Source organism: Equus przewalskii, chromosome 15, assembly GCF_037783145.1.
Source record: "Equus przewalskii isolate Varuska chromosome 15, EquPr2, whole genome shotgun sequence".
Classification (NCBI taxonomy): Eukaryota; Metazoa; Chordata; class Mammalia; order Perissodactyla; family Equidae; genus Equus; species Equus przewalskii.
In genome coordinates this window covers 60,425,066-60,452,321 of record NC_091845.1, presented here as the reverse complement: position 1 = coordinate 60,452,321, position 27,256 = coordinate 60,425,066, and the positions used below count along the sequence as shown (strand labels likewise).

At 39.9% G+C, this 27,256-nt stretch overlaps 1 protein-coding gene across 39 annotated transcripts in view; it reads right to left on the bottom strand.

The window, feature by feature from the left end:
* THRB (thyroid hormone receptor beta) overlaps positions 1–27,256 on the bottom strand; it is a 360,916-nt gene that overhangs the window by 28,591 nt on the left and 305,069 nt on the right. For all 39 annotated transcript variants that reach the window (XM_070577483.1, XM_070577457.1, XM_070577464.1 and 36 more), the window contains one exon: positions 3,185–3,285. In XM_070577483.1, the coding sequence (XP_070433584.1) occupies positions 3,185–3,285 (101 nt within the window). The remainder of the gene's footprint in view (positions 1–3,184; positions 3,286–27,256) is intronic.

Here is a 27,256-nt window from a genome sequence, read left to right as displayed (position 1 = left end):
TACCCCTGCCTGGAGGGCACAAGAAACCCAGAGATCCCTGGCAAGAATGTCACAGCCAGGGAGGAGAGGGGCTGGGTATCATCCCTCCTCTGGAGGATGCAGTTTCCTTAGAGGTGGAAACAACAAAGTCCAGGGCATCCCGTGAGGACAGGAAAATCGTTACTCTATCTGAGGTGGGGCAGATTTCTTTTCTCATCCATGCTCTGATGTTGACTCATGTTCTAGGGGGCAGAGAGCATGCCGAAGAGTCAGACAACACCAAGGAGGCAATGAGGTGTGATGTACCAGACACGGGGTAACAGTCATTCCTCCAAAAAGGCTACTCTATGAACTTTTAAGTGGAATGAATGAAATAATGCATACTTTGCCTATTTCAAAAAAAGTGTTGAGATAGCAGCCTCTGCTATTCATAGTACCATCTTTTCTGTGCTTATCTCTGATGACTTTTCTTGGGCATTTCATGGACCAAATCTCTTTGAAGATACTGGCCTCCCCTAAGCTATAATAAAAGCATATTTTGAGATGTGATGAGGGACCACTTCATTTGAGTAAATGTAAAGATGCGAGGTCCCTTAATTTTAAAAAGTGACAAAAATTAACTCCTGGAAGTCAACTTGCATAGAAAATATTTAACATCGTCTAATTATATATATATATATATATATATATATAAAATCCTCTTAGAGGTAAGCTGACAAAAGAGATGTCCCAAGGAATGAATAAGGACATATATTTCATTGATGATTTGTTGGAGAGTGGAGGTCGTGCTTTTAGAGTCAACATCAGACATATTTCTCTGCATTTTGAGAAGAACTGGATCCATTCTTAGTGCTTTGAGATGGTGCACTGATCAGTGCAATAAGGAGCTGTGTCACCCTCCTAGCACAATATTTGGGCAGCTGTTAAAAAGCTTTGAGTCTTTCTTAAAAATGGCTAATTGTGGGGCAGTATTCTTTCTGCAAAAGATGCATAAAAACTGGCACATTAAAACAGAGACAACATCTCCAAAAGATTTCAACTGTCGTCAGGGTATAATGGGCAAAGATTCTCCTCGTACACTTTGGAGGGATGGGGTAGAAATATTTTTAAATTACAGGTTTGAATAAACAATATGTGAACGGTACCTTTTTCATCTTTGGCCACTCTTAACAACTGTTTCATTTGAAAAACTCCTTTGTCTTTTTCTAAGACTCTTTGTTCTTGTATTAAGTGATCTGTGTAACCACCCTAGGAAGGCTTCTTTCTGACTTTATGCTGGAGGCGGTCCTAGAAACAGGATTCTGGTCTGAGATAAAGGCACAGAGGCTGAGAAATCTAGCTTTTTGCTACATGATTTCTTCTTTTAAGTAAACCTCGGTTGAATCAGGCCCTAAACATCCAGTGATTGTAGGAAAAGAGGCTAGTGGGTTTCTTGCTCATCATGAAGATGTACGTGAGGCAGGGACACGGGTTAATATGCTTGATTCTCCTTTGTTTAAGTCAATTGCTAATAAGCACTAAGTCCTCTGTAAGGCACATTCAGTCATTAGAGTCACTTTGGGGAGTTGAGTATTAAATGGAATTTTCATTAGAGTCTGTCCTAGAATTCAAAATTTTCCATTAGAAGCTGATTTGAAAGAATCTCAGTGCTGCATAATCAGGCAGGTAAAGCCTCATGAATAGGGGCTAATTTAGAAAAAAGACCTGTTTGAATTACTGAGCTTTTGGAATGAGAGAATGTGTCTAAAGTAATGCAGTTTTATTACTTTCAAATAAAACCAATAAAGCTGGGCTTTCAAGAGACAGTCTGCAAGTCTCCCAATGAATAAATAGCTAGGACTTATTTGTAATTAGTTCCATTAAACTCCTTAAGACATTATTTTCATAGATGGAATAGCAAGCTTTAGCCTCATCTTTGTTAAAAGGTTACAAATTCCAGATCAAAGGGGTCTGGGTAAATGAGAATATGTATGTCACCTTCCAAAAAATAGTCTTGCAGATATAAGGCCTTGGGACCTTAGAATGACCTCTTTCCAATGGATGTATCATCTCAACACTTTTAGCAGGCTTCTGCTATTTCTTAATTTCACGCACAAAAAGTAGGGAGTTTGCATAGAAAATCTTCCGCTAGGAAAACCGGACACCTTAGTTTGAAAGAGAGCTAACATGTTGATTTTTGGGGATTAGGGTCAAAGGTTAGGAGGAAAGGGGGCAGTTGGAGGAGGGAAAGGAGAGGAGAGGAGGTAAGACGAGTGAGGGAGGAGGGAAGACTGAATTGTTTTATAATTTTAATACAAATTTGAGCTTTCGGGTTTAGATCCTGTGATAATTTAGTTTTAAATGTAAAAGGTAAATAAAACATTTAATAAGAAGAAATTGAAGAAGTCTTTCCGTGACTTAACATACTTCCTCATATATAAAACATTAGCTGTATGCTGAATACAGCACCAGGGGAAGCTTTATTTACCTTCATAGTAGACTTTATTTTCTAGGCTAGGTTGTTGGACCAAAAGATATTTGCCAGAAAGCTCATCTTAATTTCGATGGCGAAGATTGTAAGTAGGCAAATTTGGGCTTACTTTCGGGAAGTGAACTGCCTGTTGATCACTGGTGTATTCTTGTCAAGTATGTCCTGATGATGGGTCTGTAGAACATGAAATTAGCTGATGGATGACCAGAATTTACTTACTGACTGCAGGCTGTGCAGAAAGCCAATTTGGATAATTTCAGAACATAATTGAATCTAAGTAGCCTCAAAGATATTCCCCAATGGAACCTTTAAAAGTCAGTGTATTCACTGAGATTAACAGTGGCCAACAGCCTGTGCTACAGCGAGCTCTGCCTCCTCAAACAGGAGGAGAAATGGTTATTTCTTAGGATGATAATATGTTATAAAATATCTATGCGTTTTTAAACTCAAAGTGAGAATTTTATTAGTTTAATTTCATTTTATTCTCTCCCTGTCTAGTAAACCAGATATCATACTCTCCCAAAACTTCAGTTGGTTATTTTTGATGTGAAAAAAATAATAAATTCAGTTCTTGAACATGCCAAAAATGAAGATGACAACCAGACACCTGGATGATCACAGGCCAAGAATGTTGGGATTTGATTTTGATTTGAATTGAATGTTGCATTCCGGTGGAACCCTGGGAGGGGACTGGAGCCGGGCTGAGCAGGAGCTCACTGGCCCCAGGGCCATTACCTTGCAGCCTTCACACGTGATGCAGCGGTAGTGATACCCCGTAGCCTTGTCACCACACACTACACATAGCTCGTCCTTGTCTAAGTAACTCGGGATGTACCCTGTGAAGGAGGCAAAAAGAGGAATGTGAGTAAACAATATTATGTTAAAATCAAGGACGCATCATAGCTCGCAGGAGGGGAAGGAGAGGACAAGAGGTGAGGTGGGTGAGGGCGGAGGAAAGACTGAGCTGTCTTGGATGTTTTAATACAGTTTCTGCTTTAGGGTTTACATCTTGTGATCATTTAGTTTTAAATATAAAAGGTAAATAAAACATTTAACAAGAAGAAATTTAAAAAGTTTTTCCCTGACTTAATATACTTTCTTAGCATCTTATACTTGTCTAGTATCTTATCTCACACTTACAGAGTTAACGTCAGGCCCAGAATTTCAGAATGCCTTAGAAATAGGAGTGATCACTCTTGCTGTGCAGGTGGGAACAGACCCAAAAGCTATTGGAGCCAATGAATCCTGCAGAGAGGCCAGGATTTGAGGCACCTGGAGTGCTCTGGATTCTGGATAACACAACCTCTTTCTCAAGGCTTATTTCAGAACTTGTTCTTAGAAGACTTAATCCACATTGGAATCAGAGCACCATGAAAAAAATTTAGAAAACTTATAGCTGGAAAGGTCCTGGGAGATCATCGGGTACTTTTGAGGTGAACAGGCCTTCAGACATTTGGCCGTCCTCATGGTCACACCAGAAATGAACAGCACAGACCAAAACCAAGATCTCCTAACTTCTAGTCCTCCGGTATAAGTGAGGCTGGTCTGTTTCTAAAAATAGACAATTAACTTTAAGTAGAATGAATAAGGCCATCTACAAAGAAACTTGCTAAACTTGTGATATTATGATACATAACCCAATACTGAGGAGTGTGAAATAATAGAGGTTCTATTTATTAAGAAAATACAACCATGACAACTCTCTTTATTAGTCGATTATTGGTTTAAATTCCTTGACCCAAGAAGCTTAAGTTTAAAAACAAAAACAGAAGCCGTCCACTTCCCAGCTGTCTCTGCCTCTTTCCTTTCATGTGTAGATGGTGTTCATGCACGAGAAACGGACACAGCAGGGCAAATTCAGTTTCCCAGGTATCAACAGTTTACCACAGAAGCACAGAGCTTTAGACAGGACCAAAAAATCAAAAAAGGCAGGATTCGTTGGGATATAGAGAAGGGAGAGGCTGAGAAAACACATCATTCTTTCTCCTGATTGGGGCCCCTTTGGAAGTTCTTTGACTCAATAAATTCTCTGGTTTCAGTAAAGATTAGCCGGGTTGAAATGACAGATGACTTACTGGATTTTCCACTTTGACATTTTCATAGATTTTTAAAAATTAAACTGGGTCACTGAGGGCTTACTTTTCAGGAAAAAAAGCCACAAAGAAAACAGAATAAAATGAATCCTTTTCATAATTTTGTAGAATTTATTTTATTTTAGATTTATTTTAGAAAAATTTCCCTTCTTGGGATGGAGATAAATGACTTCTAAGTGAGCTTTGGTAATGTACAGGATTATCTTTTTAAATATCACAGCTTTTCTTAGTTAACTTTTCCATCATGCAAACCATGATTCATCTGTTGAGTTCACATCAAGGGTTTCAAAACTCTCACCAGACATTTATAAAAAGAGAATTCTGGGAGGGATCTGGGCAGGAAAAAAGGGGACTGAAATGATTTGAGCATTCATCCCATCGTTTATCTATTCACGAATTCAGAAAACATTTATTTAGTATCTACTATGTATTAACACTGTGCTTGGTGCTGAGAATATAAAAATAAATAAGACATGGTTTCTTCCTTTGAGAATCATATGTATAAACAACGGAGTTCTGTATTTCCAGTCCTGGTCATTTCTCAATGAGAGAAAAAAAGGTGAAAATGAAGGCAAGAACATGAAAAGGTGCTCAACACTACTGCAAGAACACGCAAAACAAAACCACAATGAGATACCACTTAAAATCCTTTAGGATGGTTATAATAAAAATGACAGACAACAACAAAGGCTGGTGAGGATATGGAGAAATTAGAACTCTCAAACTTTGCTGGTGGGAATGTAAAATGTCCTTTGGAAAACAGTTTGGCAGTTCCTCAAAAGGTTAAACATAAAGTTATATATGATCTAGCAATTCTACTCCTAGGTATACACCCAAGAGAACTGAAAACATAAATCCATGCAAAGACTTGTACATGAATGTTCAAAGCAGCATTACTCATAATATCCAAAAGGTGGACACAACCCAAACCTCCATCAAATAATGAATGGATAAACAAAATGTGTTATATCTGTACAATGGAATATTATTCAGCCATAAAAAAGAATGAAGTACTGTTATATGCTATAACATGGATGAACTTTGAAAACACGATGCTAAACGAAAGAAGCCAGGCACAAAAGGCCACATATTGTATGATTCCATTTATATGAAATGTAAATTAGAAACAGAAATTAGATTAGTGGTTGCCAAGGCCTACAGGGAGGGGAGAATGGGGAGTGACTGCTAAAGCGTGCAAAGTCTCTTTTCAGGGTAATGAAAATGTTTTGGAATCATATATTGCTGATGGTTGTACAACTCTGAATATACTAAAAACCATTGAATGAAAAACCATTGTTTTGTATGGATATATTTGGTACACTTTAAATGTATGAATTTATGAATGTATGAATAAAGCTGTTATAAAAAAAACAAAGAAATTAAGGAAATAGAAGAGGAGGGTTCCATTTGACAAACAATTATATGGGTATACCATGTGCCAGGCAATGTGCCAAAGATCTAAAGATGACTAAGTTTTCATTCTTGGGGAAGCTTTCCATGAAGTAGGGAAAACAGATAATAACAGATCATCTGCATATAATGTGGTAGGATTGGGATAGGGCTACGAACAGAATCACAAAATGGAAACTCTTTGACAAGCCTTCCTGCCCTTCCTCCAGCCCAAGCCCAGGTTGGGTGCTCCCACACTGCCTTGTGCTTCCCCAAGAGTAGCCCTTTATTATCTGCATTATAACTACCTGGGAACTTTTTCCTCTCTTAGACGGTAATCTCTGTTTCACTATAGGTTTGTGCAGTTCCAGTTAGAGGGCAGGACCATATCACTTACGCCAAAAGCCCCGCGTCTAGCACCTGCTTCCTCTGAAAAATGGCATCATAGTTTTTCAAGATCACTGCTATTGGCCAATGGTAAAGAACATAAGGGAGGAGAATTATATCTGGAACCTACAGAGAGGCAGGCTTGAAGGCTGGAGGTGTGCCTGAGAAGGCTAAAGATCTCGGCAGGGGTTTCCGAAAGAGGTCATAATGCAGATACAGGGGCCCAAACTTCTGGACCAATGAAAACTGCATTAGAAAGTTTGACTTTTGGAACCAAGATTCCACTCAGATTAAGACTAAGACATCCAGATTCAAGCTCGTCCAAGACCTAGTGATCTGGGGAGATCCATGCTCACGATCAACTAGATTTGGTCCTGATTTCTTTGGCTCTGCTCTGATCACTAGGTTCAATACAGTGACACAGGACTAAGGAGAGCTTAAGGCAATACTACTTTCCCACAGCATGGAAATGAAAAGCACTATGTCCAGGCCAGTTTGATTAAGATGTCATCACCAAAAGTGGAGATTTAAAGTCTGAATTTTACACAACTTGCTCAACTTCCTACTTTGGGCTATATAAACCACTATCTGTTGCACTCAAAAGAAACTTTCCTTGCTGGTTAGGTTTTCTCATTACATGATCATAAACTCTAAATCCTACGGTTGTATACCACTGTCTGCTAGGTAACTGATGGTGCTGTGGCTCAAATTTAATAAGAAACACTAACAAAATCTACAGGAAAACTCTTTAGGCATTGATTCATTCCAAACACAGTTTTGGGGAGTCCATCCATAAGAAGAAACAATATAAAAAATTCCAATAGGGCTCTGTATTCAGAGAACTAACTAGTTATCAAGTGTGTAGAATTGAGGAGTCATAGTGAAAATGGTCAGAGATGCTCTGGACTTTAACATTTACCAATGGACTTCAGTGGTCAGTCTTTAGGAATCAAAAACAATGTGTGTATTAGTTCCTTATGAAGTCCAGATTTTTTAAATAAAAAATTACACTAAGTAATACAGTTCATTGTAGAAAAATTGAAGGACATATATTAGCAAAAAACAAATTTACCTATCAACTCTCCACCACAGAGATAACCACTGTGCACCTTGGTGTTTCTTCATCTTAGATTAGCGTGCTGACTGTGTATGCACATGTGCTTGTGTGTGCATTGAAACACATGCGTATAAAACACAACATAACTTTTAAACAACAAAGTAACCGATTATTAAAACACACACCTTCCTGGTAAAGGCAGATGAACTATACATCTTGATATTGTCTACCTCTTGACCTCTTATGCCTAGAGATTATGTATGGTTGATCAGAGAAAAGACTTTTGAGTTCTCAGTATCAAGTGCAGATGGCAGAGATAAGGGAGAAAGAGGTGCAGGTCATTTCCTTCTAATCTCATATTGGGGAACCAATTGTATTGCAGTTGGACACTGTGTTGCTTGTGAGACATGCCTTGGGAGGGCCAGAGAACATTAACCATAGTTAATGCAGGCCCCTCTGCATCTCTCACCCTACCTCACCACAACCTGCCTGCTTTATCCTTTGGTGTTGGCAGCAGGACACTGAAGAATTCCTCCCCCATGTAACTCAACAATTTATGTATATGGTTAAACTGTTTGACCTTTAAGGTTCTTGTGAACCCTTGAATCCAATGATAATTCAATCTGTGAGTGGAATGGACTCCCGTTTTCTGACTACTACTCTGATGGGTGGTTTACTCTGCTCTCTTATTTCTTCTAGATTTTCTCCTTAGTGGGTGGATGACTAGGAGATTAAATGTCTTTAGTTAAATCATCAAAACTTCTACAGAAACATCTACTTAAGTTGGTCACGGTTGCTTACATGATCATACTAGTGCACCCCACTCATCTCTTTCTCTTCCCGAAAATATTAACTTGAAACCATTTTATTTACCCAAAACAGTCACCAAAGGCAATGATACATCAATCATTAACCCTAAATCCATTATTCATCATCAAATAACTTCCATCAGGGAGTAACATCCCACACATAATGAACAGGTAGGTGGGGATTCTCTTAAGGTTACTGAATACACTTGACAACATCTCATGCTAACCAGTTCTCCTAGATAACTTAACCATTTCTTGCTCTCCTAGCTCAGCATCTCCATCTTTTTCCCTTTTTGTGCTCACCAAATGAGTCACATGCTGGCTAATATGCCCAGCTGAGGAAAATGCATGTGTAGTGCTAGTTCTCTTGCTAGGAGTAGAGAATGAACGGATGTCAGTATTGGGTTATGTCTAGAAACAAATAGAGAAACACAGCCCTGGAAGCCACACTGCTCATCTGAGAATTGCATCTGCATGCTGTTCTAGGTGACTGTTAAAGAAGCATGGTTAATAACACCTCAGAGAACAATTAAGACCTATGATGATGTGTGATAGTCCAAGGATGATATACTTTCACTAGCTCTTATATGCTTAGATACATTATGTTTTAGACTAATAAACTACGCTGCCACTTTATCAAGCATATTATTATGAAAGCAAACTCCATCTGTTTGTTCAACAAAAGACTTGGAGATTTCTTTTTAGTTGACACTTAGCAATGTCTGGTTAATTGCTAAGTATTATCCTGCATGTAAAATAGGTTGACATGGTAAGATATTACTAACATTTTTTTTAGCCTTTTTTTATTAGCAGCTTTATTAAGATATAATTCACATACCATACAATTCAATGGCTTTTAATATATTCACAGAGTTGTGAAATCATCACTGCAATAAATTTTACAATACTTTCATCATCCCCAAAAGAAGCCCTGTACCTTTAGAAGTAACCCCCCATTCCTTCCATGCGCTCTACCCACTCTGCCCTTAGCAACCACTAACTTACTTTCTGTTTCCATAGATTTGCCTATTCTGGGCATTTCATATAAACATAATTATACAATATGTGGTCTTTTGTGACTGGCTTTTCACTGAGCATAATGTTTTCAAGGTTTATCCATGTTGTAGCTAACATTAATTTAAAAAAACTTGATTCTCAGAGGGACTTGGTATGTGGAAGGGGAAAGTTGTGTACATTTGCACTAGAAATCATGCAACAGGCAGTAAGCTTGGCTTCTTGGTTTGCACTGGATTCAAGGCTTTCCCGTGTCTGGGTAAAATCAGAAGTCTGGCTAGTTTAACTCTTTTGAGTGAATTATAACAGTGTCTCAAGTCCTAGGAGAAGAGACACTGGCACCTCTTGGCAGACACACAGCCCTTAGAGAATAGAACATAAGGCAGATTATTCTTGATGATAGAGGTCAAGTAGAAGGTGCTGCCTAGGAAAGTAGACCTAGCGGAAGAGGAGAGGAGCTGAGTTCAGAGACCATTTCCAAGCTGGCTAATCTTACCTTCTGTATAAGGCCATTAGCCCAGCAGGACGAGTCCTGGCATCTAAAAGGACAGTGGTTATCATTGGTAGTGGGAAATACTTTAGGCAGTTCAGAGAGGTGAAGAAGGTTCATGTTGTTGATCCATCTTGTGGAACCATCAACTTAGAGCCAACAAAGAACCCTGAGTGGTTTGGGTCAGGATATCGGATGAAACTACATTTTAACACCCCTAAGGAAGCTAAATCATGAACATGGTTACTCATTCTTCCAATTTTATATTGAACCTCCTCAATTCATCCCACAGCTCAAATACTTCTGATCTAAGCTTTTTTCCCCACTGGCACCTTCTTCCCTGTTATTTCTTTATATATTTAAAAAAGTCTTGAATAGCTCATCTCTTAGCCTTTTTTTTCCCAAAATACTAATCCTGATTCCTTTTACATTTAATTCTTAGTATTAGGTGCCAAGTTTTGCATCACGTTAGTCTTTTACTCTTTGCTAACCCATATATTCATCCAACCATTCATCCGTCCATCCATTCATCTCTCCATCAATTCATTTATTTATTTAACAAACATGTATGGGCCTAGTGTGTAAGATCCTGGGTACAAACTTGAAACAGCATTAACTTTAAAGGTATTCTTTTATTGCTATCTGCAAATTCCCAGCAAAGCTTCCTCAGAGGCTCCCATTTCACAAAATCTTTCCTTAGAACATTAACCATCTTTCTGCTCTCCCTACTTCTCTCGTGGAATCATCGAGCATCTTTGCTTTACACCTTGCCCTCTGGTGGCTGGGCCCTTGCTGCTGGGGGACGGAAGACACTGGAGTCCCAAGTCTTCAAACTCTAGAGATTGGGGGTAGAAGAGGGAAAGGGGAGCAGAAAGAGGACCAGGTTAGAGGTGTTAAGCCAGAAAAGGGGAGAGGACATGAAGACCAGGGACTCTGGATTTCCACCATCTAGAAGTCTTAGGGCAGCAAAAGGGGCAAAAGCAAGTTTCAGATGATTTCTTCTGATTCAAGAATTCCTGAAACCAAAATATATTAAGTTTTAGGGCTAGGCTTGGGCATAACACAGTTTCACACACAAGAAAAAGTCCCCCCAGTTAAACTTCCTTCTCCCTGTGGACTCAGATTCTTAATAGCTGACATAACCTTTGAATCTACAATTAAAGCTAAAGCACTTGAAGATGCAAATCACTAGGAAAGGGAATAGATTGGTATAATGAGTCTCAGTCAAAATTTTAATCAAAAGGGTACACACACTGGCAGTCTACAGTATTTGGCTTGCAGAGTGTTTAAAAATCTCAGCCAATTTTTAAAACTAAGAGATTTCATATAAAATCCAGATTTCTTGCTTCACGTGAAAAAATGGGAAGATCTGGAAATATCGAGCCCAAATTCTCACAGGGCAATTATCAACTGAACTGAGAAGGGCAGCCTACCTCCTAAGAAAGAGATATACTTTCTGGTTCTCCACAGTCAGTACCACTCCCTATTGTGCCCCAACTCTGAGGCTATATTTTAGTTGCTGTTTATGTTTGTTCTTGCATTGACTTTTTATAAGTAAAAACAATATTTTTTTAATCTTTGTCAAAAGTGAAAAGACAAAAGTAATTCAATAAATTGAATTTCTCTTTTCTTTCTTTATGGAAAGTGAATATTTCTTTATGAAAGTGAAAAATATTCCTATCATGTAACATATAAACAATGTATGTGTTAGTTGAAAATTTTAATTTAAGCAGTCCTTATGCAACCACTGTGCCTCTCTCTCACTAATATCAGCTCTCAGGTGCTTGTAGGTGTTGGAGTTTTAGAACTCTCGTACTAAAGAGATCATTTCCTGTTTTAAAAGAGGGGATAGATTAGAAAGCAGGGAAGTAAAGTGTATTAGAAGAGTGGTGAGAGGGAGGAGATTGGGAAAGGTCACCAGAAATTGGCACTAGCTGCCTCCAAGTTTGCTTTGAGAGTCAATTTATGGCACTGGGCTTACACAGAAGCACCCACAGTTATTTCATGTCTTGCATGTTTGAGAAAAATGGGTACCTTTTCTTTATCTGAAAATTCATTCAGAATGAGATTCAAATTATAGCTCTAAAAATGTGGGCTTTCAGCTCTTCAGCATGATGCTATATGAAGGAGAAGGAGCAGTTGCATTGCCATCAGGATAACATCATGGTTGTTATGAGCTGTAGTGGGCTCCCTGCAGGTAGGCCCTACAGTCATGGTAGATGTGTGCTTCAGAGCGTGAAGTAAAGGAGGTTACTGCCTTCATGGTGCTTACGATCTAGATAGAGTTGACATAGGCAGGCATATATGAGGAAGAGAACCCAAACTCAGACTATAGGAATGATATCTATGTACACATATATGAAAGTAGCATGTCGCATGTTTTTATGTACATGGATGTTCAAGTGTACTCCACTTTGAAACAACTCAATATACAAAAATTGAAACTGTTTAACATGAAGACTGAGGAGGGATTTTCACGTCACAAAAGATCCTTTACCTCAGATGTTCTCTAAATATTAAGTTCTTTTAATGTGGTGGTTCTCAACTGGGGGTGATTTTGCCCCCAAGGGAACATTTGGCAATATCTGGAGACATTGTTGGTCATCACAACTGGGAGGGGGTGTGCTACCGGCATCCAGTGTATAGAGGCCAGGAATGCTACTAACTATCCTACAAGGCACAGGACAGCCCCCAGAACAAAGAATTATGTGACTCAAAATGTCAATGGCGCCCAGGTTGAAAAACTCTGGTCTAATCACATTATATAGAATTTATTTTCTTTTAAAAGGGTGATTTACACAAATGCTTCAGTGCTATTGTATAAACCAAGGGATACCTGCCGTTGATGCCAGGGTGGGTCAGGATCGGGGGTGATGGAGAGAATGTGGTGTTGGTTAAATAGAAGAGGCTGCTGGGCTGTAAGCTGAGTTAGTGACCTGAAGTGATGCAGGCTCAGAATGGCAGGGTGCACAACAGGGTGTCGCTGGCAGTGTGTGGTAGTTGGAAAAAAAAAGCACCATTGGTTCAGGCATGGAGGACAATATATGGCAGAGAGAGGGACACATAGAGAAACTGGCGTAGGTTTCTGGAACAGAGTGTGTGGGGCAGAAGAGCAAAGCCAGAATCAAAATGAAATTCTTTAGGGCAGGGAAGAATTGATGATGCTAGTATTTGACCTAACAGGTCATGGGAAGGTTCTGAAACTTCGAGGAGGAGCCCTTTGGTGGTGCAGAGGACAGGGAAGAACTGCCACCGAGGGGCTGGAAGCAGAAGGTTTGAGAGAGAGGACGGGTGAACATGGAGAGAAGAGGAGAGGACAACATGTCAGGAAGTATCTGCAGACAAAGGAAGGGGGCGGAGCGGGGTGACCACTTGAAAGCACATTCTGGGAGTCTCCAGGAGAACTGAGGAAATTCTCTAAAGCAGCTCATACAGAGGGAGTTGAGATGAGGGTGGTACCAAGGACAGCGCATGGGAGCTCAGCAGTCATAAGGATCTGGAAAAGGAAGACTACAGACACTAAGTGAGTACCAGTACTTAGTACAAGAAGATGGGGTCATAAAAGTTGGACCAGAGCAGCTGATAGAGGCAGAAGTAACTGGACCTCAGGCCGAATACATCTAAATGTCAGGAGCTGAGAAAAAAGCTTTGAGTTTGTGGGAAAGTATTCATGGAAGGATGCAAGGACGTGAACCCCGCACCCAGGAAATAAACAGTGTCAACATTCTTTCCCAAGCCTGCCAGGGACCTGACTTCAGTTTCACATAATGCCTTGGAGCCCTGTTATTAGCTTTCATCGTGAGGAATGGCAGTGCATGCTTTAGGATGAGGTCAGGGCATCCAGTGAAATCTCTGAAGGACCTGTCTTTGACAAGACAGATACCTAATTCTCAGGAAAGAAAAGAAAGAAGAGCCAGGTCATGCTTTTGTCTGTGCTTGGATTTGGTTTGGAAACTACTACTGTTCTTTACTTTGCTTCCATTTCTGGGTGCTGAGAGGCACTTTCGTTTAATTTTTTGAACAGCAAATGTGTTCTGTATTTTTTTTTAAAAAATGGTTTTATTGTTTTCTGGAGTGGTGTTGCCTCTTAATAGTATACGGGTGGCAGTGACTAATTTGAAATCCTAACCTCACATCGGCATCCTTATAATTACATATGCATTGTAGAAAAATCTGCAACTGCATTAACCTCTTAAGTGTTACATTTTAAAGACATGATGTCTGCAACGCTTAGTTCATTGGGTGGACTGATTATATAGTGTTTAAATTAAATTCAAGAGAGGAAGAGGAGGGATGGGAGAGACAGAGGGAGAAAGAGGAAGACCGAGGGAGCAAGAGGGAAAGAGGAAGGAGGCAAAGGAGAGAGACAAAGAGAGGGAGGAGAGGGGCGGGGAGGGAAGTGAGGAAAAGGGGAAGAAGAGAAATTGAAATGGTGTGTGATCATCTCATATTCAAGTTCATGCCTGGTACTGATTATGCGGTGGGACTCATAAGTCTTCCCTTCTTTTGATTTCCTCTCCCGCCTGCCTCTCACCAGACCGAGTGTGATTCTAGGCTTTAAGGATACCTGGTTCTCATGTAACTTTTTTTTTCCTGGGCAGACTTTGGAACCTCCGCATCCCCAACTCTACTGTATAGCAGTCCGTCTCTAACTTTAAAAGAGGCCAAGGAAATTCTAATTAGAGATCGTATTTCTTTGGGGCTTAACTCTTCTTTTTAATCCAATCCTCTTGATGTGGGTCACTTCAAACATCCTCCACCTTACCATTTAATTTCCATTTCTAATGTCTACACAATTATTCACGTGAAGTCAACAGAGTTACAGAACATGAAAAAAGACTTAAATTCCTGTCCCCGAGACAGAGGGGCAAAGAAAGCGGATTCAGAAAGGACAGGTCTATGTGGAGTTTCTGCTTCAGTTACTAATTTTTCTTTCTGCAACACTAAAAATGTGGCTGTAGAACAAGAACATGTGTGATCAAAACACAAACTGAACAGGACAAACACACCCCATCTCCTTGGTCCTGGCTCAAAAACAGGAAATTCTTGTTCTCTTGGACATAATAACCAATTCTGATGCAAATGCTCTAGTAACTTTCTGGACATGCAGTTCCTGTAAAGATGGCACGCAGAATGTCAAGCAAAGAATCCTGTGGAGGAGGGCAGCACAGGACAGACACTCCAGGGAAGGATTCTGTTTAAACAGACCCAGAGGCTGACTGGCAAAGCTGCCCGCAGAGAAGCCAGACGCAAGCTCTTTGGGGATTTTGGAATGTAGCTGGAATTTCTGGTGAAAACAGCCAGCACCCCTCCACACACAAAAAAAGATAACTTTTTTTTTTTTAACTGCTAAAACCATGGCCACAAAAGAGAAGACACAACACTCTGGCTGCCAATTCCCCTGCCCTCTGTCTGATTTCCAAACTTACTCTCCCCTTTCCTCCAGAGCTGGGGGCCAGGGAGGAAGTGTGGGAGCAGAACTGGCCATGATGACTGATTCTAACATAACAAATCACGGCTCTGTTACTTGAAAGACTAAAAATAAGGAGTTTGTATCTTTCCAGTGATAGCTAGGGTTCTTTTTATTTGTCCCTACCTTTTAAAAATTAAGAATATGTTTTTTCATATACTATATGAAAAATAAGATAGACATTATATTCTGCATGTCAGCCCTCCTCAATGTGAAAATTATATTGGCTCTTTGCCACCCCCTCCAATTCCTGAAGTTTTATTTTAAATGTGATTCAATGAACTGAATTTTGACTCTTCCTTAGTTCATGTTCTCAACACTTCAGGAGCTTGATAACTCCCCCCCCACCCCCCCGCCCCGGTTTGGCTATAAATGTAAAAACATAGAAAAACAACATAAAGAGAACTAAAGGCCATTTTAAGGTCCACTGTTAAGATAGCCAGTCTTAACATTAGGTGCTGTAGCCTGCCTTTATTTCATCTATGTGTACTTGTAATACACTTTTTTTTTTTTACAAGATTATGATCATTCTCTACATACTAGAAAACTCCAATTAAAGGCTAGAGAATAAGCCATCCTTAAAAAAATAATGAAAAAGTTAAGACAGCTGCCTGCATTATTGAAGAGTCTATGGAGCTGTAGTGACAGCAACAAACACAGATGAAGCAATTATGAATTTCATGAAAATAGATAAAAATCCAATTGGAATAATGAGGCCTGCCCCACTGAACACCTGTTTATAGTCTTAATTTTGCCTTAAGGAGATACTACTGATGTCCTCCCACAACAACAAAAATCAATAATGGATCATTATGGATAAACGTGCTGGGTACGACCTTTTGTCCTAAGAGACAGTTAACAGCTGGGTTTAGTTTTCCTGGGATTTACTTAAAGGCTTGTAACAGTAAATAACGGCGCATTTAAGAATATTTGCCTGCTTTGATTTAGTGAGTTTGGCAGGTGGCAGTGGCCTTTCAATGGCATATGGCTTTGAGAAATTACATCAATATATGTATACAAAGTGTCTTTCCTTCTAGTTCGTGCGTCAAATTAATTAGTAAAGGATCCCCGCTTTAACATTTTTATAAGCAAATATTCACCAGCTCTGGTTGAAGAAAATATAGTGAAAAGACAAAAGAAAAAAAGAGTTAAATACCCTGAAAAGTTTTGCAGGAATTTTTAAGAAGGCAGAATGTCCAAATAGAGAGACAGACACCAATATTTTCTTGTGATCCTACAACGTTATCAAAGTCATATCCAGGCACGTCTTAGGAGGCAACGTTAACTTCTTTTCGAAGATAAATTACTTGTAAGTATAATATTAAATGAAATAGAAAGCACACACTTAGTCTATCTCAAATTTTCCCATTAGGGGACTTACATGGTGTGCCCCTTGTAATAAATGAGAAATTCTAATGCCCTTCAAGAGGATGTGAAACTAAATGAAAATGCAGATGAACAACTCTAAATATGTTTTATACTGTAATCCACTTCATATTTCATCTTTGGAAGTTATAGAATAGCACAGACAATATGAATGCAGTATATGATAAAAACTAAACAGGTATTTTACTTTTAGTAGATTTTGTTTATTTGTTTTTGAAATGGGCCAATTTTAATTATAGAGTCACATTAGCAAAAGCAAATGATAATTTTTATAGGAGCCACAATCAAACTACATTCTGTTCTTTGTTTCACCGAGAAATTCATCTTTGAAAATCAACAGCTATCATATTCTTGCACATTATAGAAACCTGTAAATTTATTTCTTATGCAGTATCCTGTAGATTGTACACAGAAAAAACGAGTTTCTGGCATATTTGCACTAGAATTTAAGCTATTTTCAAAAGAATTTCTACCTGGCAGTTTCTCCTAAGTTCCTGAGTACTACCTGTTTGCCTCTTTCATTTTACTTTTTGGTAACACAAGAAATGTTTTGTTGATAGAAAATTAAACAGCATTGTACAGCCACAGCGTCTACTGAAATAAATGGATACTGCACTTGTTTTAACATTGGATCCTTTAAAGGAAATCTCACTCGCTCTCATATAGAGAGTTCAGGTGACATGATTCCAGACATCTCACACTTTAGGAACACAATGGCGCTATAAAGTGTATCCGTTTCTTTTTGAGTTTTACATTCTTACAGCTTGATATGGTTACAAGTAGGTTCTTTACAGTTTACATGGATAAGTAAATATATTAAAATAACATTTACAAATCCTAATGTGTCAACATATAATGCTATCAAAAAATCATTAAAATATTTTACTAGTTAACTAAAATAAACTTTTAATATGAAGTGCCAAGAAAAAGTCAAGTGAGTTTTTATCTGAACCTGAATTGAGGAGAATGGTCCTACTCTCTACACCCCAGCGCCTCTCCACCAAGGGGAAGCCTTTTACCTATTTTATTTAGTAAAGTAGCTGACAATATTCACTTTGGGCAATATATATATATATACACACACAGCCTAAAAAACAACTCAATCCAGCTTTCATATATGAAGGAAAAAAGTGCTTGGAAATCTTTGTTGTTCACAGACCCCTTTCAATTACCTAGCAACCTCTCTTTACTGCTGTTTTTAATTTCCAACATTCAGCGTTCAAAGTCAAAGATTTGACGAAGCTGATGCAAACAGTAACATTAAAACGCACTGGAAACAAACACGGAAACTTTTAAGAAATTGAAGTAAAATGGTCCCTACCTTTTTTTTGAGAGTACGATGGCGACTGCACTTGAGAAAAAGTAGGCTTTTCTTCAGTGAAATATTCAGGTTGGCTGTATTGATTCAGGGCCATGTCCAAGTCAGAGTCCTTGCTTTTCAGCATGTTTCCAGGGTAACTACAGGTATAAGGCTGATTCACTGCCCAGGCCTGTTCCATATATATGTTGTTACTGGGCACAGCCTGAGCGTTGCAACCACTGTAACCCGGACTATCTTCAAAATACGCGTAATAATCAGTGGCCTGCATGTAGCAATTGCTGCCAGCAGCTGGGTGCACTTCATATAGTTCTTGCATACAGTAGTTCATTTTCTTACCCTGGTTCAGTTTCTACTTTACATATACACACACTCTACACATGCATTCACCAGCCCCATACACCCTGAGAGCCGGGCATATACGCCGAGACGCGTACATCCATACACATGAAACGAGAAGGGAAGATGAATAAACACCACCACCAACACAGCCACCCAGCCTGCTTTACTTTGGAATAGCACCTGATGTGCTAAAATCCTATTTAGATTGAGGTGTCTTTTGAGCTCTCCTGCCATTCAGACATATTGGAAAGCAGATTTCTGACTATCAAAGGTCTTAAGCTGTGAATGCAGCTAATTCCTGGGGAGGATGGCAGGCAGGTAGGGATGACCTCCACCCAGCTGGAGGAGTGACAGCAAGAATGCTTCTGTTACTCCGAAGCTACGAAGATTCATTTTATACGCGGGTTTTAACCCCTTTCAACATGATTAGAAAATGATTACTCATTGTCACCTCATTTTAGTTGACAACTTAAGCATGAAACATTATAAAGACATCTTAGAGACTATCCTTGGATACACAGAAAATCCTAAAATCAATAATCTAGTTTATTAGATGAACCAGAGAAAATCCAGTAGTAACGAGCCTGATGATTGACTCCAAAACATTAATCTAGTAGTACAAATGTTAGTGGCTGCATCTGTTGTTGAATGTCACTGATTGGCTTTTAATAGCAAGATCCAACTGTCTTCCTAATGACACATGGGTCCCACAGGTTTTTAAAACATGCCAAAGAAAGCCGCATTCGAAAGTGCCACTGGTGTCTGCGAGTGAGTTCTGTTCTGTTCCTTGCACATGATAATTTTCTACATCATTAGCACTAATCTACGTGAGATCTAGAGCTTAAATTAGCAGTGCTCAATTCTGTCTTTATGTTTTGTTTATAAATGCATGCGGGAGAGAATGTGCCAATACCCTTAAATGAAGAATACCCCTCTATTACAGCAGCTTCCCCTTCTGTTTGTGCTTAACTGCACTCTTAACAGGAGTATGTGGAAAACTGTGGACAGCTATCCTTTCCTTCCCATTCTAATGTGTTTTTGAAATTATTTTCAAGTTTAATTGTGATTTAAGTAGTATTCACACACTTGACGTTTAAAGATAGTGATCCACAAAGGAAAAGTATTTTTATAAGAATTACCGTAGCTTTTACCTAAGATGCTAACAAATATCAAATTAGACCATAAATGCTTGCTAAGATAATTACTAATGGTATTTTCTCCTTGTGGATGGGGGCTAGCGTGCGTATGTCCATGTTTATGCGTGTTCCAGGTCAGATTCAGTAAGCTGCCTTCTTTGAACCCAGGGATTCTTTCTCTTTCTTCTGGAGACCCGGTTTGCAGGGCTGGGCCTCAGGCGGTGATGTTTACATTTGGGTTCCTGTTGGTTCACGAATGTGTGACTTTGTTGGTATTTCCCTCATAAGAGCCCACAGACAATGTAATACTGTAATATTCAACAGCAAGACTGCTGCTTTGGACATGAAGCTTTAGTCAAGAGCAACATGGAATTATGGGCCAGGGACATATGACAGGAGAAAGGAGGGTATTACAGTCATTCAGCAAACATCTATGGGGTGTCTGTTGAGTACAAAGCAGGGAGGTGGAAGCAGAGATGGCTGTTCAAAAAGCCAATCATGGTTCCCGCCACTAAGTAGCTTAATAGCATGTATATTCACCGTACAGACTGTTGTCGTGCAAGAGTCTTTAAATGCTGACTTCTTATAAATGTAGTAAAGGAGCCATCGATTCAAAGGAAGAAGGTGAAAAATTAGAAAATAAGCAAAAGATGAGACAAAATGAGAGAAGAAACCCAGGCAGACCCCAGGGGATACTTAGTAATAAGACTCCTCAAAACTGCAACTGGACTATAAAACAAGTAAAGGAATTTTCTCCGGATTGGTATATTTAAACTCGGAAAATAAACTGCAACATCCTAGAAAGCATGAAAGTTACCACAAGGAATAAAGAACACAGCTAACATTTTATAGTGTTTTTACTCTCTGACTACTCTTAAAACAGATAAAAGATTTATTCGCAAGTGTTTTTAAGAACACACACACATAACATTACAATTAACATTTTCTCCCTACTGAAAATGTCAAAACATTTCACTGGAAGCAATGATTATTTTCTGAAAACCCCAGAAAAAAGGATCCGGGCCTTATGTTTTTTTTGTCTGATCTCATTTATTTATCTCAAATTTCCCAAAACTAATCTGAAAATTAACCTTTCAATAAAGCAGTTTTCTTTCCTGGCAAACACACATGCTCCAAGGCCTCTTTTTCTGGCTAGAAGCTGTGTGGTGAGTCCACCCAATTCTGTGGTCTTCCCAGCGCATTTCCAGGCTCCCTTTCTGTTTCACTGAAGGCACAAATCCAAGCAATTTCTTGCTTTTCACCAGCAACAATGTCAACTAAAGCCAGAGCCTCAACTTTCATTCCAAAGGAACGCTTACAAACGATTTTCAGAAATCTCTAAGTGCTTAAAAAATCAGAGCGTTCTTCTGCCCCAGAACTGGATATCCATACTGCATGGAAAAAGGAAAGAACGGCTCCTGAAAAATGTTTTTTTTATCTCTCAATTTTTACTAAACATTTGGAAGACTGAGAGTCAACAGCATTCTTATGGAATTAAAAAAGTCCTGAATTCTCTCAGAAATCTTTGAACAGGAAAAAAGTTTCAAAACATATTTAAGAGAACCTACTTCCTCACTAACTTTTATCTTTTGGAGAAAACAGTACAAAACTTTCTCAAATGCACTCCTTATGGTATTGAGTGGGGATATTCTTTACCGGTAGTAAACGCGTGAAACTCTCATCACTGGCAGCTGAAAATGGAGTTCACTATTCACATTGAATGTGAAATACAGCCCCTCACATCCTGATAGAAGCAATCACAATGGTGTCACTTGTGATCGATCCGGCACGCTTCTTTGTAAAGCAGTTTAAACACATTACGTGTCACAAATGAGGTGAGCCTCAGTAAGACTGTCTTCTTATTTCCCTGGCTGACTACCCTAATTTAGTTACGTAAAGAGAAGCTTAAGAGTTATTTGACCCATTTTGCATCAAACTGCCTGAAATAAACTTAGGAGGGCTTTGATAATTCTCATTAGAGGTGTTCCAATCAATAATCACGTATTAGATAAATACACCTATGTCTATGGCTGGAAAGAAATAACCTAAAAGGATAAGACTAACAATCTTGCTTGGAAAATCTCATAGGTAAACCACAAACTCCCAAGGTCTCAAAGGAGGAAATTATTTCTCTCTTTCCATCTCTCTTTTCCTCTATTCCAGCTGTATTGGTTCTCAAATGTGGCTGCCCATTGGAATAACCCCAATGGGGTTGGAAATTTAAAACGCCAGTGCCTAGGTGTCACCCTCAGAAATTCTGATTTAACTGATACGGGGTGAAACATGAGCATTGTGATTTTTTGAAGTTCTCCAGGTTATCTTCACAGGCAGCAACATTTGAGAAATACTGTTCTGCTGGGTGTTCAACCCCAACCCCTTCACCATGCGCTAGGGCATCCTGCATGCCACTCCTTTTTGGGCATTTGTGGTTTCACAGCCTATTTCCTTTAGTTCTTAAAAATTTACCCTCCACACTTCTGGCTTCACCTGTCCTTGGGTTATGTCGTCAAGTAGAGGAGACAGGTCAAGGAGACCCACCAGGAAAGAACTAAACCTAAGGAAGTACGATAATGTGATAACTGTGATAAGTGTGAAATGTGATATCCAGCCATCATTCTGGTTCATGAGCATGAGAGCCATAATTTAGAGACGGTAGAAGAATGAGCTGGAAGGAGTCTAGGTTGCTGAAGTCCATGGAATGGCCATACTAGCTTAGACAGCTAAGATTTGGACTTCTTTTTTTCAGGTCACAGTTTTCTCAATTGTGAAATAGGGATAACAGTACCCACCTCATTGGTTATTGTGAAGATTGAGTGAGTTGATGTAAGTAAAGCACTTAGAACAGTGACTGGCATAGTAAGTGATATAATTATATATACACAATAATTATTATTATTGAGGTACCTTAGGCTCAATCCTGGACTCCTTTCCCTTCTCAGTCCACAATTTCACTCTAGATCAAGAGTCAGCAAGCTTCAGCCTATGGGCCAAATATGGCTCATTACTTGTTTTGTAAAGAAACTTTTATTGGAACACAGCCATGCTCATTTGTTTACATATTGTCTGTGGCTGCTTCTGGTATCTACTCTGTGCTCCAATGGAAGAGCTGAGTAGCTGTGACAGAGACCATATGGTCTGCTGAAAATATTTAGTATGTGGCACTTTAGAGAAAAAGTTTGCCAGTCCCTGCTTTGGTAATCTCATCCTGTCTCACAGCTTTAAATAACAGTTAAATGCTGATGATATCCAAATGTATATCTCCATCCCAGATGTCTCCTCTAAAATCAAAATCTTATGTCCACTGTCAACTTGACATCTCCATTTGTACAACCAGTTAGGCATCTCCAACTTAATTCTTTCTAAAACCTGTTCCTCTTGCAGTCTTCTCATCTCAGTACCACCCCTCCCCTGGGGGCTTGAGCAAAAATCCTTGGAGCTCTCCTTTACTCTCCACTTTCCCTCATTATTTACATCTAATCCACCAGCAGGTTCATTGGCTTTTACTCCAAAAAAACATAATTAATCCAACCATTTCTCTGTCTCCACTGCTATCACCCTAGCCCAAATTGTCATTGTCAACTGACTGGACTCCCAAGATAGCCTCCTAACTGGCCTTGTCCCACTTTAATTCTTTCTTGATACAGCAACCAAAGAGCCATGTTTTTAAAAAACTGCCTGTCAGATCTCATCGCTTCCCTGCTTAAAACCTTCAGTGGCTTTTCACCGCATTTAGAATAAAATTCAAACTCTTTACCAAAAGGTAGCCCTTCCCCACCTCACATCAAAACTGCTCCCCTTCCTCTTGTATATTGGGCTCCAGCCAAAATGGTGTCCTTGTGGTTCTTTGAACACCCCCAGTTCTTGCCTGCCTCAGAGACACTGCACATGTTCTTCTCTCTGTCTGAAGTGCCTGCACCTTCAGCTCTTCTCAGGGCAGAGCCTTCTCCCTTCAGGATTTAGCTTAAATGTCACTTTCTCTGTGTTTCAGGAGTCTTGATTCCATCATATGCCTGAAAGCCCCTGACAGCCATCACATATACGACAATGGTTGCTCTCTCAGAAAAAAGACGGAGAACTCTCAGTGCACCCAAATCTACGTGCATGTCTTAAAACAAGATAAAATTTTACAGACTGAAGTAAATGAACTATCTCAGGCTTGGCAAGTCCCTGTGAGACATCGATTTGTCTAAAGTTGAGCCAGTTTGCTCTTTTATATTTTTGCCACTAGAGAACAGAGATAGACCTGCTTATTAAACCTACCTCAGTTGAGGTTATGGAACTAGGGACGGTGTCATCATTGCCAATCATCCCCGCTCCGAGAGGTTAGAAGAAGGATAGAAACATCACCTGCCCTCTGAAGGAGCTACCCAGAGTGAGGAACGGTCCCTTTATAGATGTAAGGGGATCGGAGTCCAGATCTCACCATATGAGTGTTGAAAGCACATCTAAATGTTAGGTAATTTTTGAGGGGAAAATAAAAGGAGTACAGAATAACTTTTTGAGCGTGTTCTCTTGGTCTTTAGATGTCTGGAATCTTCTGACTCATTCCTTTTTAAAAAAGACTCCAAATTAATCCAACTCCAGATAGATGAGAGCAGGGGCAAGCTCCTGGCACTTTGGGACCACTCTATCTTAAAGTGACTCTCCCCACATCCCCAAGACATCTGGGAAATTATGGAGGCTTCCCCCGGAATCCTAGGATATTACAACTAGAACTTCTGAGCTGTGTATTTCATATGTATTTTATTTAACTTATGAAGAAACTGAGTTTCCAGAGGGATGAAGCGGCTTTTGTCACACAGTAGGTGGTAGTGATTAGGGCCAGAACCCATTCCTGCTTTGAGTGTATCAGTCCTCTTGTTTCAGATGAGGCCTTTATTTTCTCAAGTGACCCTAGTGCTGTAAGCTTAAAAAATTGCCTTGGAGGGAGGGAGGGAATTAAGGGGCTTTGTCCTAGGCCTGAGGATTGATGCTCTCTCCTCAGGACTTCCGCTAAACTATATAAAGCCCTGAGTTGCTAGGATCATGCCCAACTCTAATCATTTTGGAACTTTTTCCTTCCTCAGTCCTAGATGTGTTAGCATGAATCACTCTTCTCTTGATTACTGTAATTGTGTGATACTTATTAAATGGACATCATGGCTACTGAATTAATATTCAGATGGTGTTTCCAAAGTGGTCCAAAATACCAGTCCCAAGAGATGCTTTGAACAAAAAGAAATAAAAACAGGTTCTGTGGTCAAATGAGTTTGGGAAATGATTTATTGTATTGTATATCCCTTCCTTGGAGATTCATATAAGAAAATTGTTGAATGTTATATGACTGTCTATAACTCAGCATTTCCCAAACACGTCTGATCATAGAACCCTGTGTATCTTGTAACATCTGTTGCCAGTATTCCATGAAACGCACTTTGTGAAACACAGAATTCTGTTCTGTTGAATATATGCCGGAGGTAAGGTCATTTGTAGGGATATACCTCCTGGAAGAATGGTGCTTTCGCTCAGATTACACACCAAGGACAGAGAGGAGGAGACTGGGAAGCTGCTGAGGGGGAGCATCATTTTTTTTCGATTTTCACCAAGGAGGAAATCTACTGGCCAGAAGAGGCAGGTGGGACACATGGAAGTGCAAATCCCCAGGTATCCACAGAACAAGACTGGGTCTTTGGCTTTTCGAATTGAGTCTGTTTGGGTAGGAATAGAAGCTCAAAGCCCTCCTCTTTTAAAAAATCTTGTACTTTGACTTTGTTTCTAATTTTTTCTCCTTTCGTATTTAAAAAAGCTTTTTGGTAGTTCCAGCCTGTTACAGCTCTGCTAAAGGATACTAAGGTGAGGCTTTTGTTTACAATCCATCACCAAGCAGAATTTGCTTTTACAAAAATGTACTTGAAAAAGTGACAGTGCGGTTTACTAGTATAAAGGGAATGAATTCTGATCTAGCGCAATGGAAATGTCTCTGAGGAGAACACTGAAGTGGGAACAAGACATTCTTGTGGCCCAGGCTGATGGAAGCAGCCCCAATAATTGAATTGAGAGATTTCCAAGGAGTAGGAGGTTCTTATTAAGGCAGCCCTGGTGGCTTCCTTAACTTGGACACTCTTCCCAGGTCTAAGGTTTAAGGTGTATGCTTTATTTCACTAAGGTGGAATGGGTGCCCTAGCACATTCATGCAAATAATACCACAGACCCAGCTACAGCAGCCTTCTACTAGGTGAAATATATCAACGTATGGAATGAATAGGTTAAGGAAAACAGTGCTTTGTAGTTTCACAAACATTATAAAATAGATTCCAAAATCTTTAGGTCAGTGGTTCTCAAATTGATTCAACATTAGCATCTCCTGGAATTTCTTAGAAATGCAAATTCTCCAACTTGTCCCAGACCCACCGAATCGGAAACTCTGGGGGGTGAGACCAGCAGTGCGTGTGTGGACAAGCTCTCCTGAGGATGCTGATGCAGGATAAAGTTTGAGAACCACTGCCTTAGAGGAAAGCTCAAGTGCTCCCTTGAGCTGGTGGTCTCTGTCAACTTTTCCAGCCTCACTTGCTGTTAGCCTGAGCCCTGGATTCTCAGCGCTCCTTTCCGTCTTCTGTTTCCTCTTGTCCTGGCTGGTGTATTGGCTTTGTCCTTGATCTGAACCCTTTTAGGCCTAATTCACCTGGGAGAAGTAGTGTGCTCCTTGTGGCCAGCCCAGCTCCATTTTCCTGGTCTCTACTTGGAGTTTTGGTGATCAAGCAGTACCAGTATAACAGTACTCAGCATACTTTGTCATCGTCCTGCAGGACTCTCATAAGGCGCAGTGACTTTTGATATCTTTGGGTCTCTGGACAAAATACTCTCATAATAGCACAAGCATCCTGCTTCCACCCAACCCCTACAGCCACAATCTATTGGTGGGGAGGCAGAAAACTCTGTGTCATGAAGCCTTTTCTCATCTGCCTCCTCTGTCTCTGGTTGGTTCTTTTCAGTCTTCTTCAACAGGTGATCTCCTCTGCCTGTCTTTAAAATTCAACTCCTCTTTGGTTCTATCCTCAACCTTCTTCTAACCATACATGTTCTCACCAGGTGATCTATCAATGCCCACAGCTTAATCTCCCCTGTGCCCTCCAGACCTGCATGTCCAGCCCCCTACCAAATACCTCTTCTTGGATGCCTCCACGGTACCTCACACACCAAGACTAAACTTATCTCTGCGCCAGATTCTGTGCTGGGGGTTTATAAGCATTATCTTATTTAATCCTCATGATGGCCCTTTGGGACAATTATGGCTATCCACATCTTTTTTTTTGTTTTTTTTGAGGAAGATTAGTCCTGAGCTAACATCCGCCACCAAACCTCCTCTTTTTGCTGAAGAAGATTGGCCCTGAGCTAACATCTGTGCCCATCTTCCTCTACTTTATTTGTGGGACACCTGCCACAGCATGGCTTGATAAGCGGTGCATAGGTCCATACCTGGAATCCCAACCGGCGAACTCTGGGCCGCTGAAGAGGAGCGTACAAACTTAAATGCTATGCCACCAGGCCACCCCATCCACATTTTTTAAACATATGAAAAAACATCTATTTGCTCAAAGTGACACAGATAGCAATTTGGAGTCAGAATTCAAATCCAGATCTGTTCCAGTAGAGATGGCACGTTCAGACTTTTCCTTGCAGCTTATTTCTCTCTCTCTAGCTTGGCCACAGCATGTGGTCACAAAGGGCTGACTACTCTATGCTGTCACTATCTTAATTAAACTCCCCTTCACTTCTCTTTAAGAGGAAAGCTGGTTAACCCAGCAGGTTTCTATGCCTCTGATCTTACTCTGATCTTTCAATTCATCTTCCACATGGCAGCGAGGGGATTGATTTTAAAGGAGAATCGAAAACATGTCACCTATTTCCTCTCCCACAACCCGCAGCCCAGCTCGAAA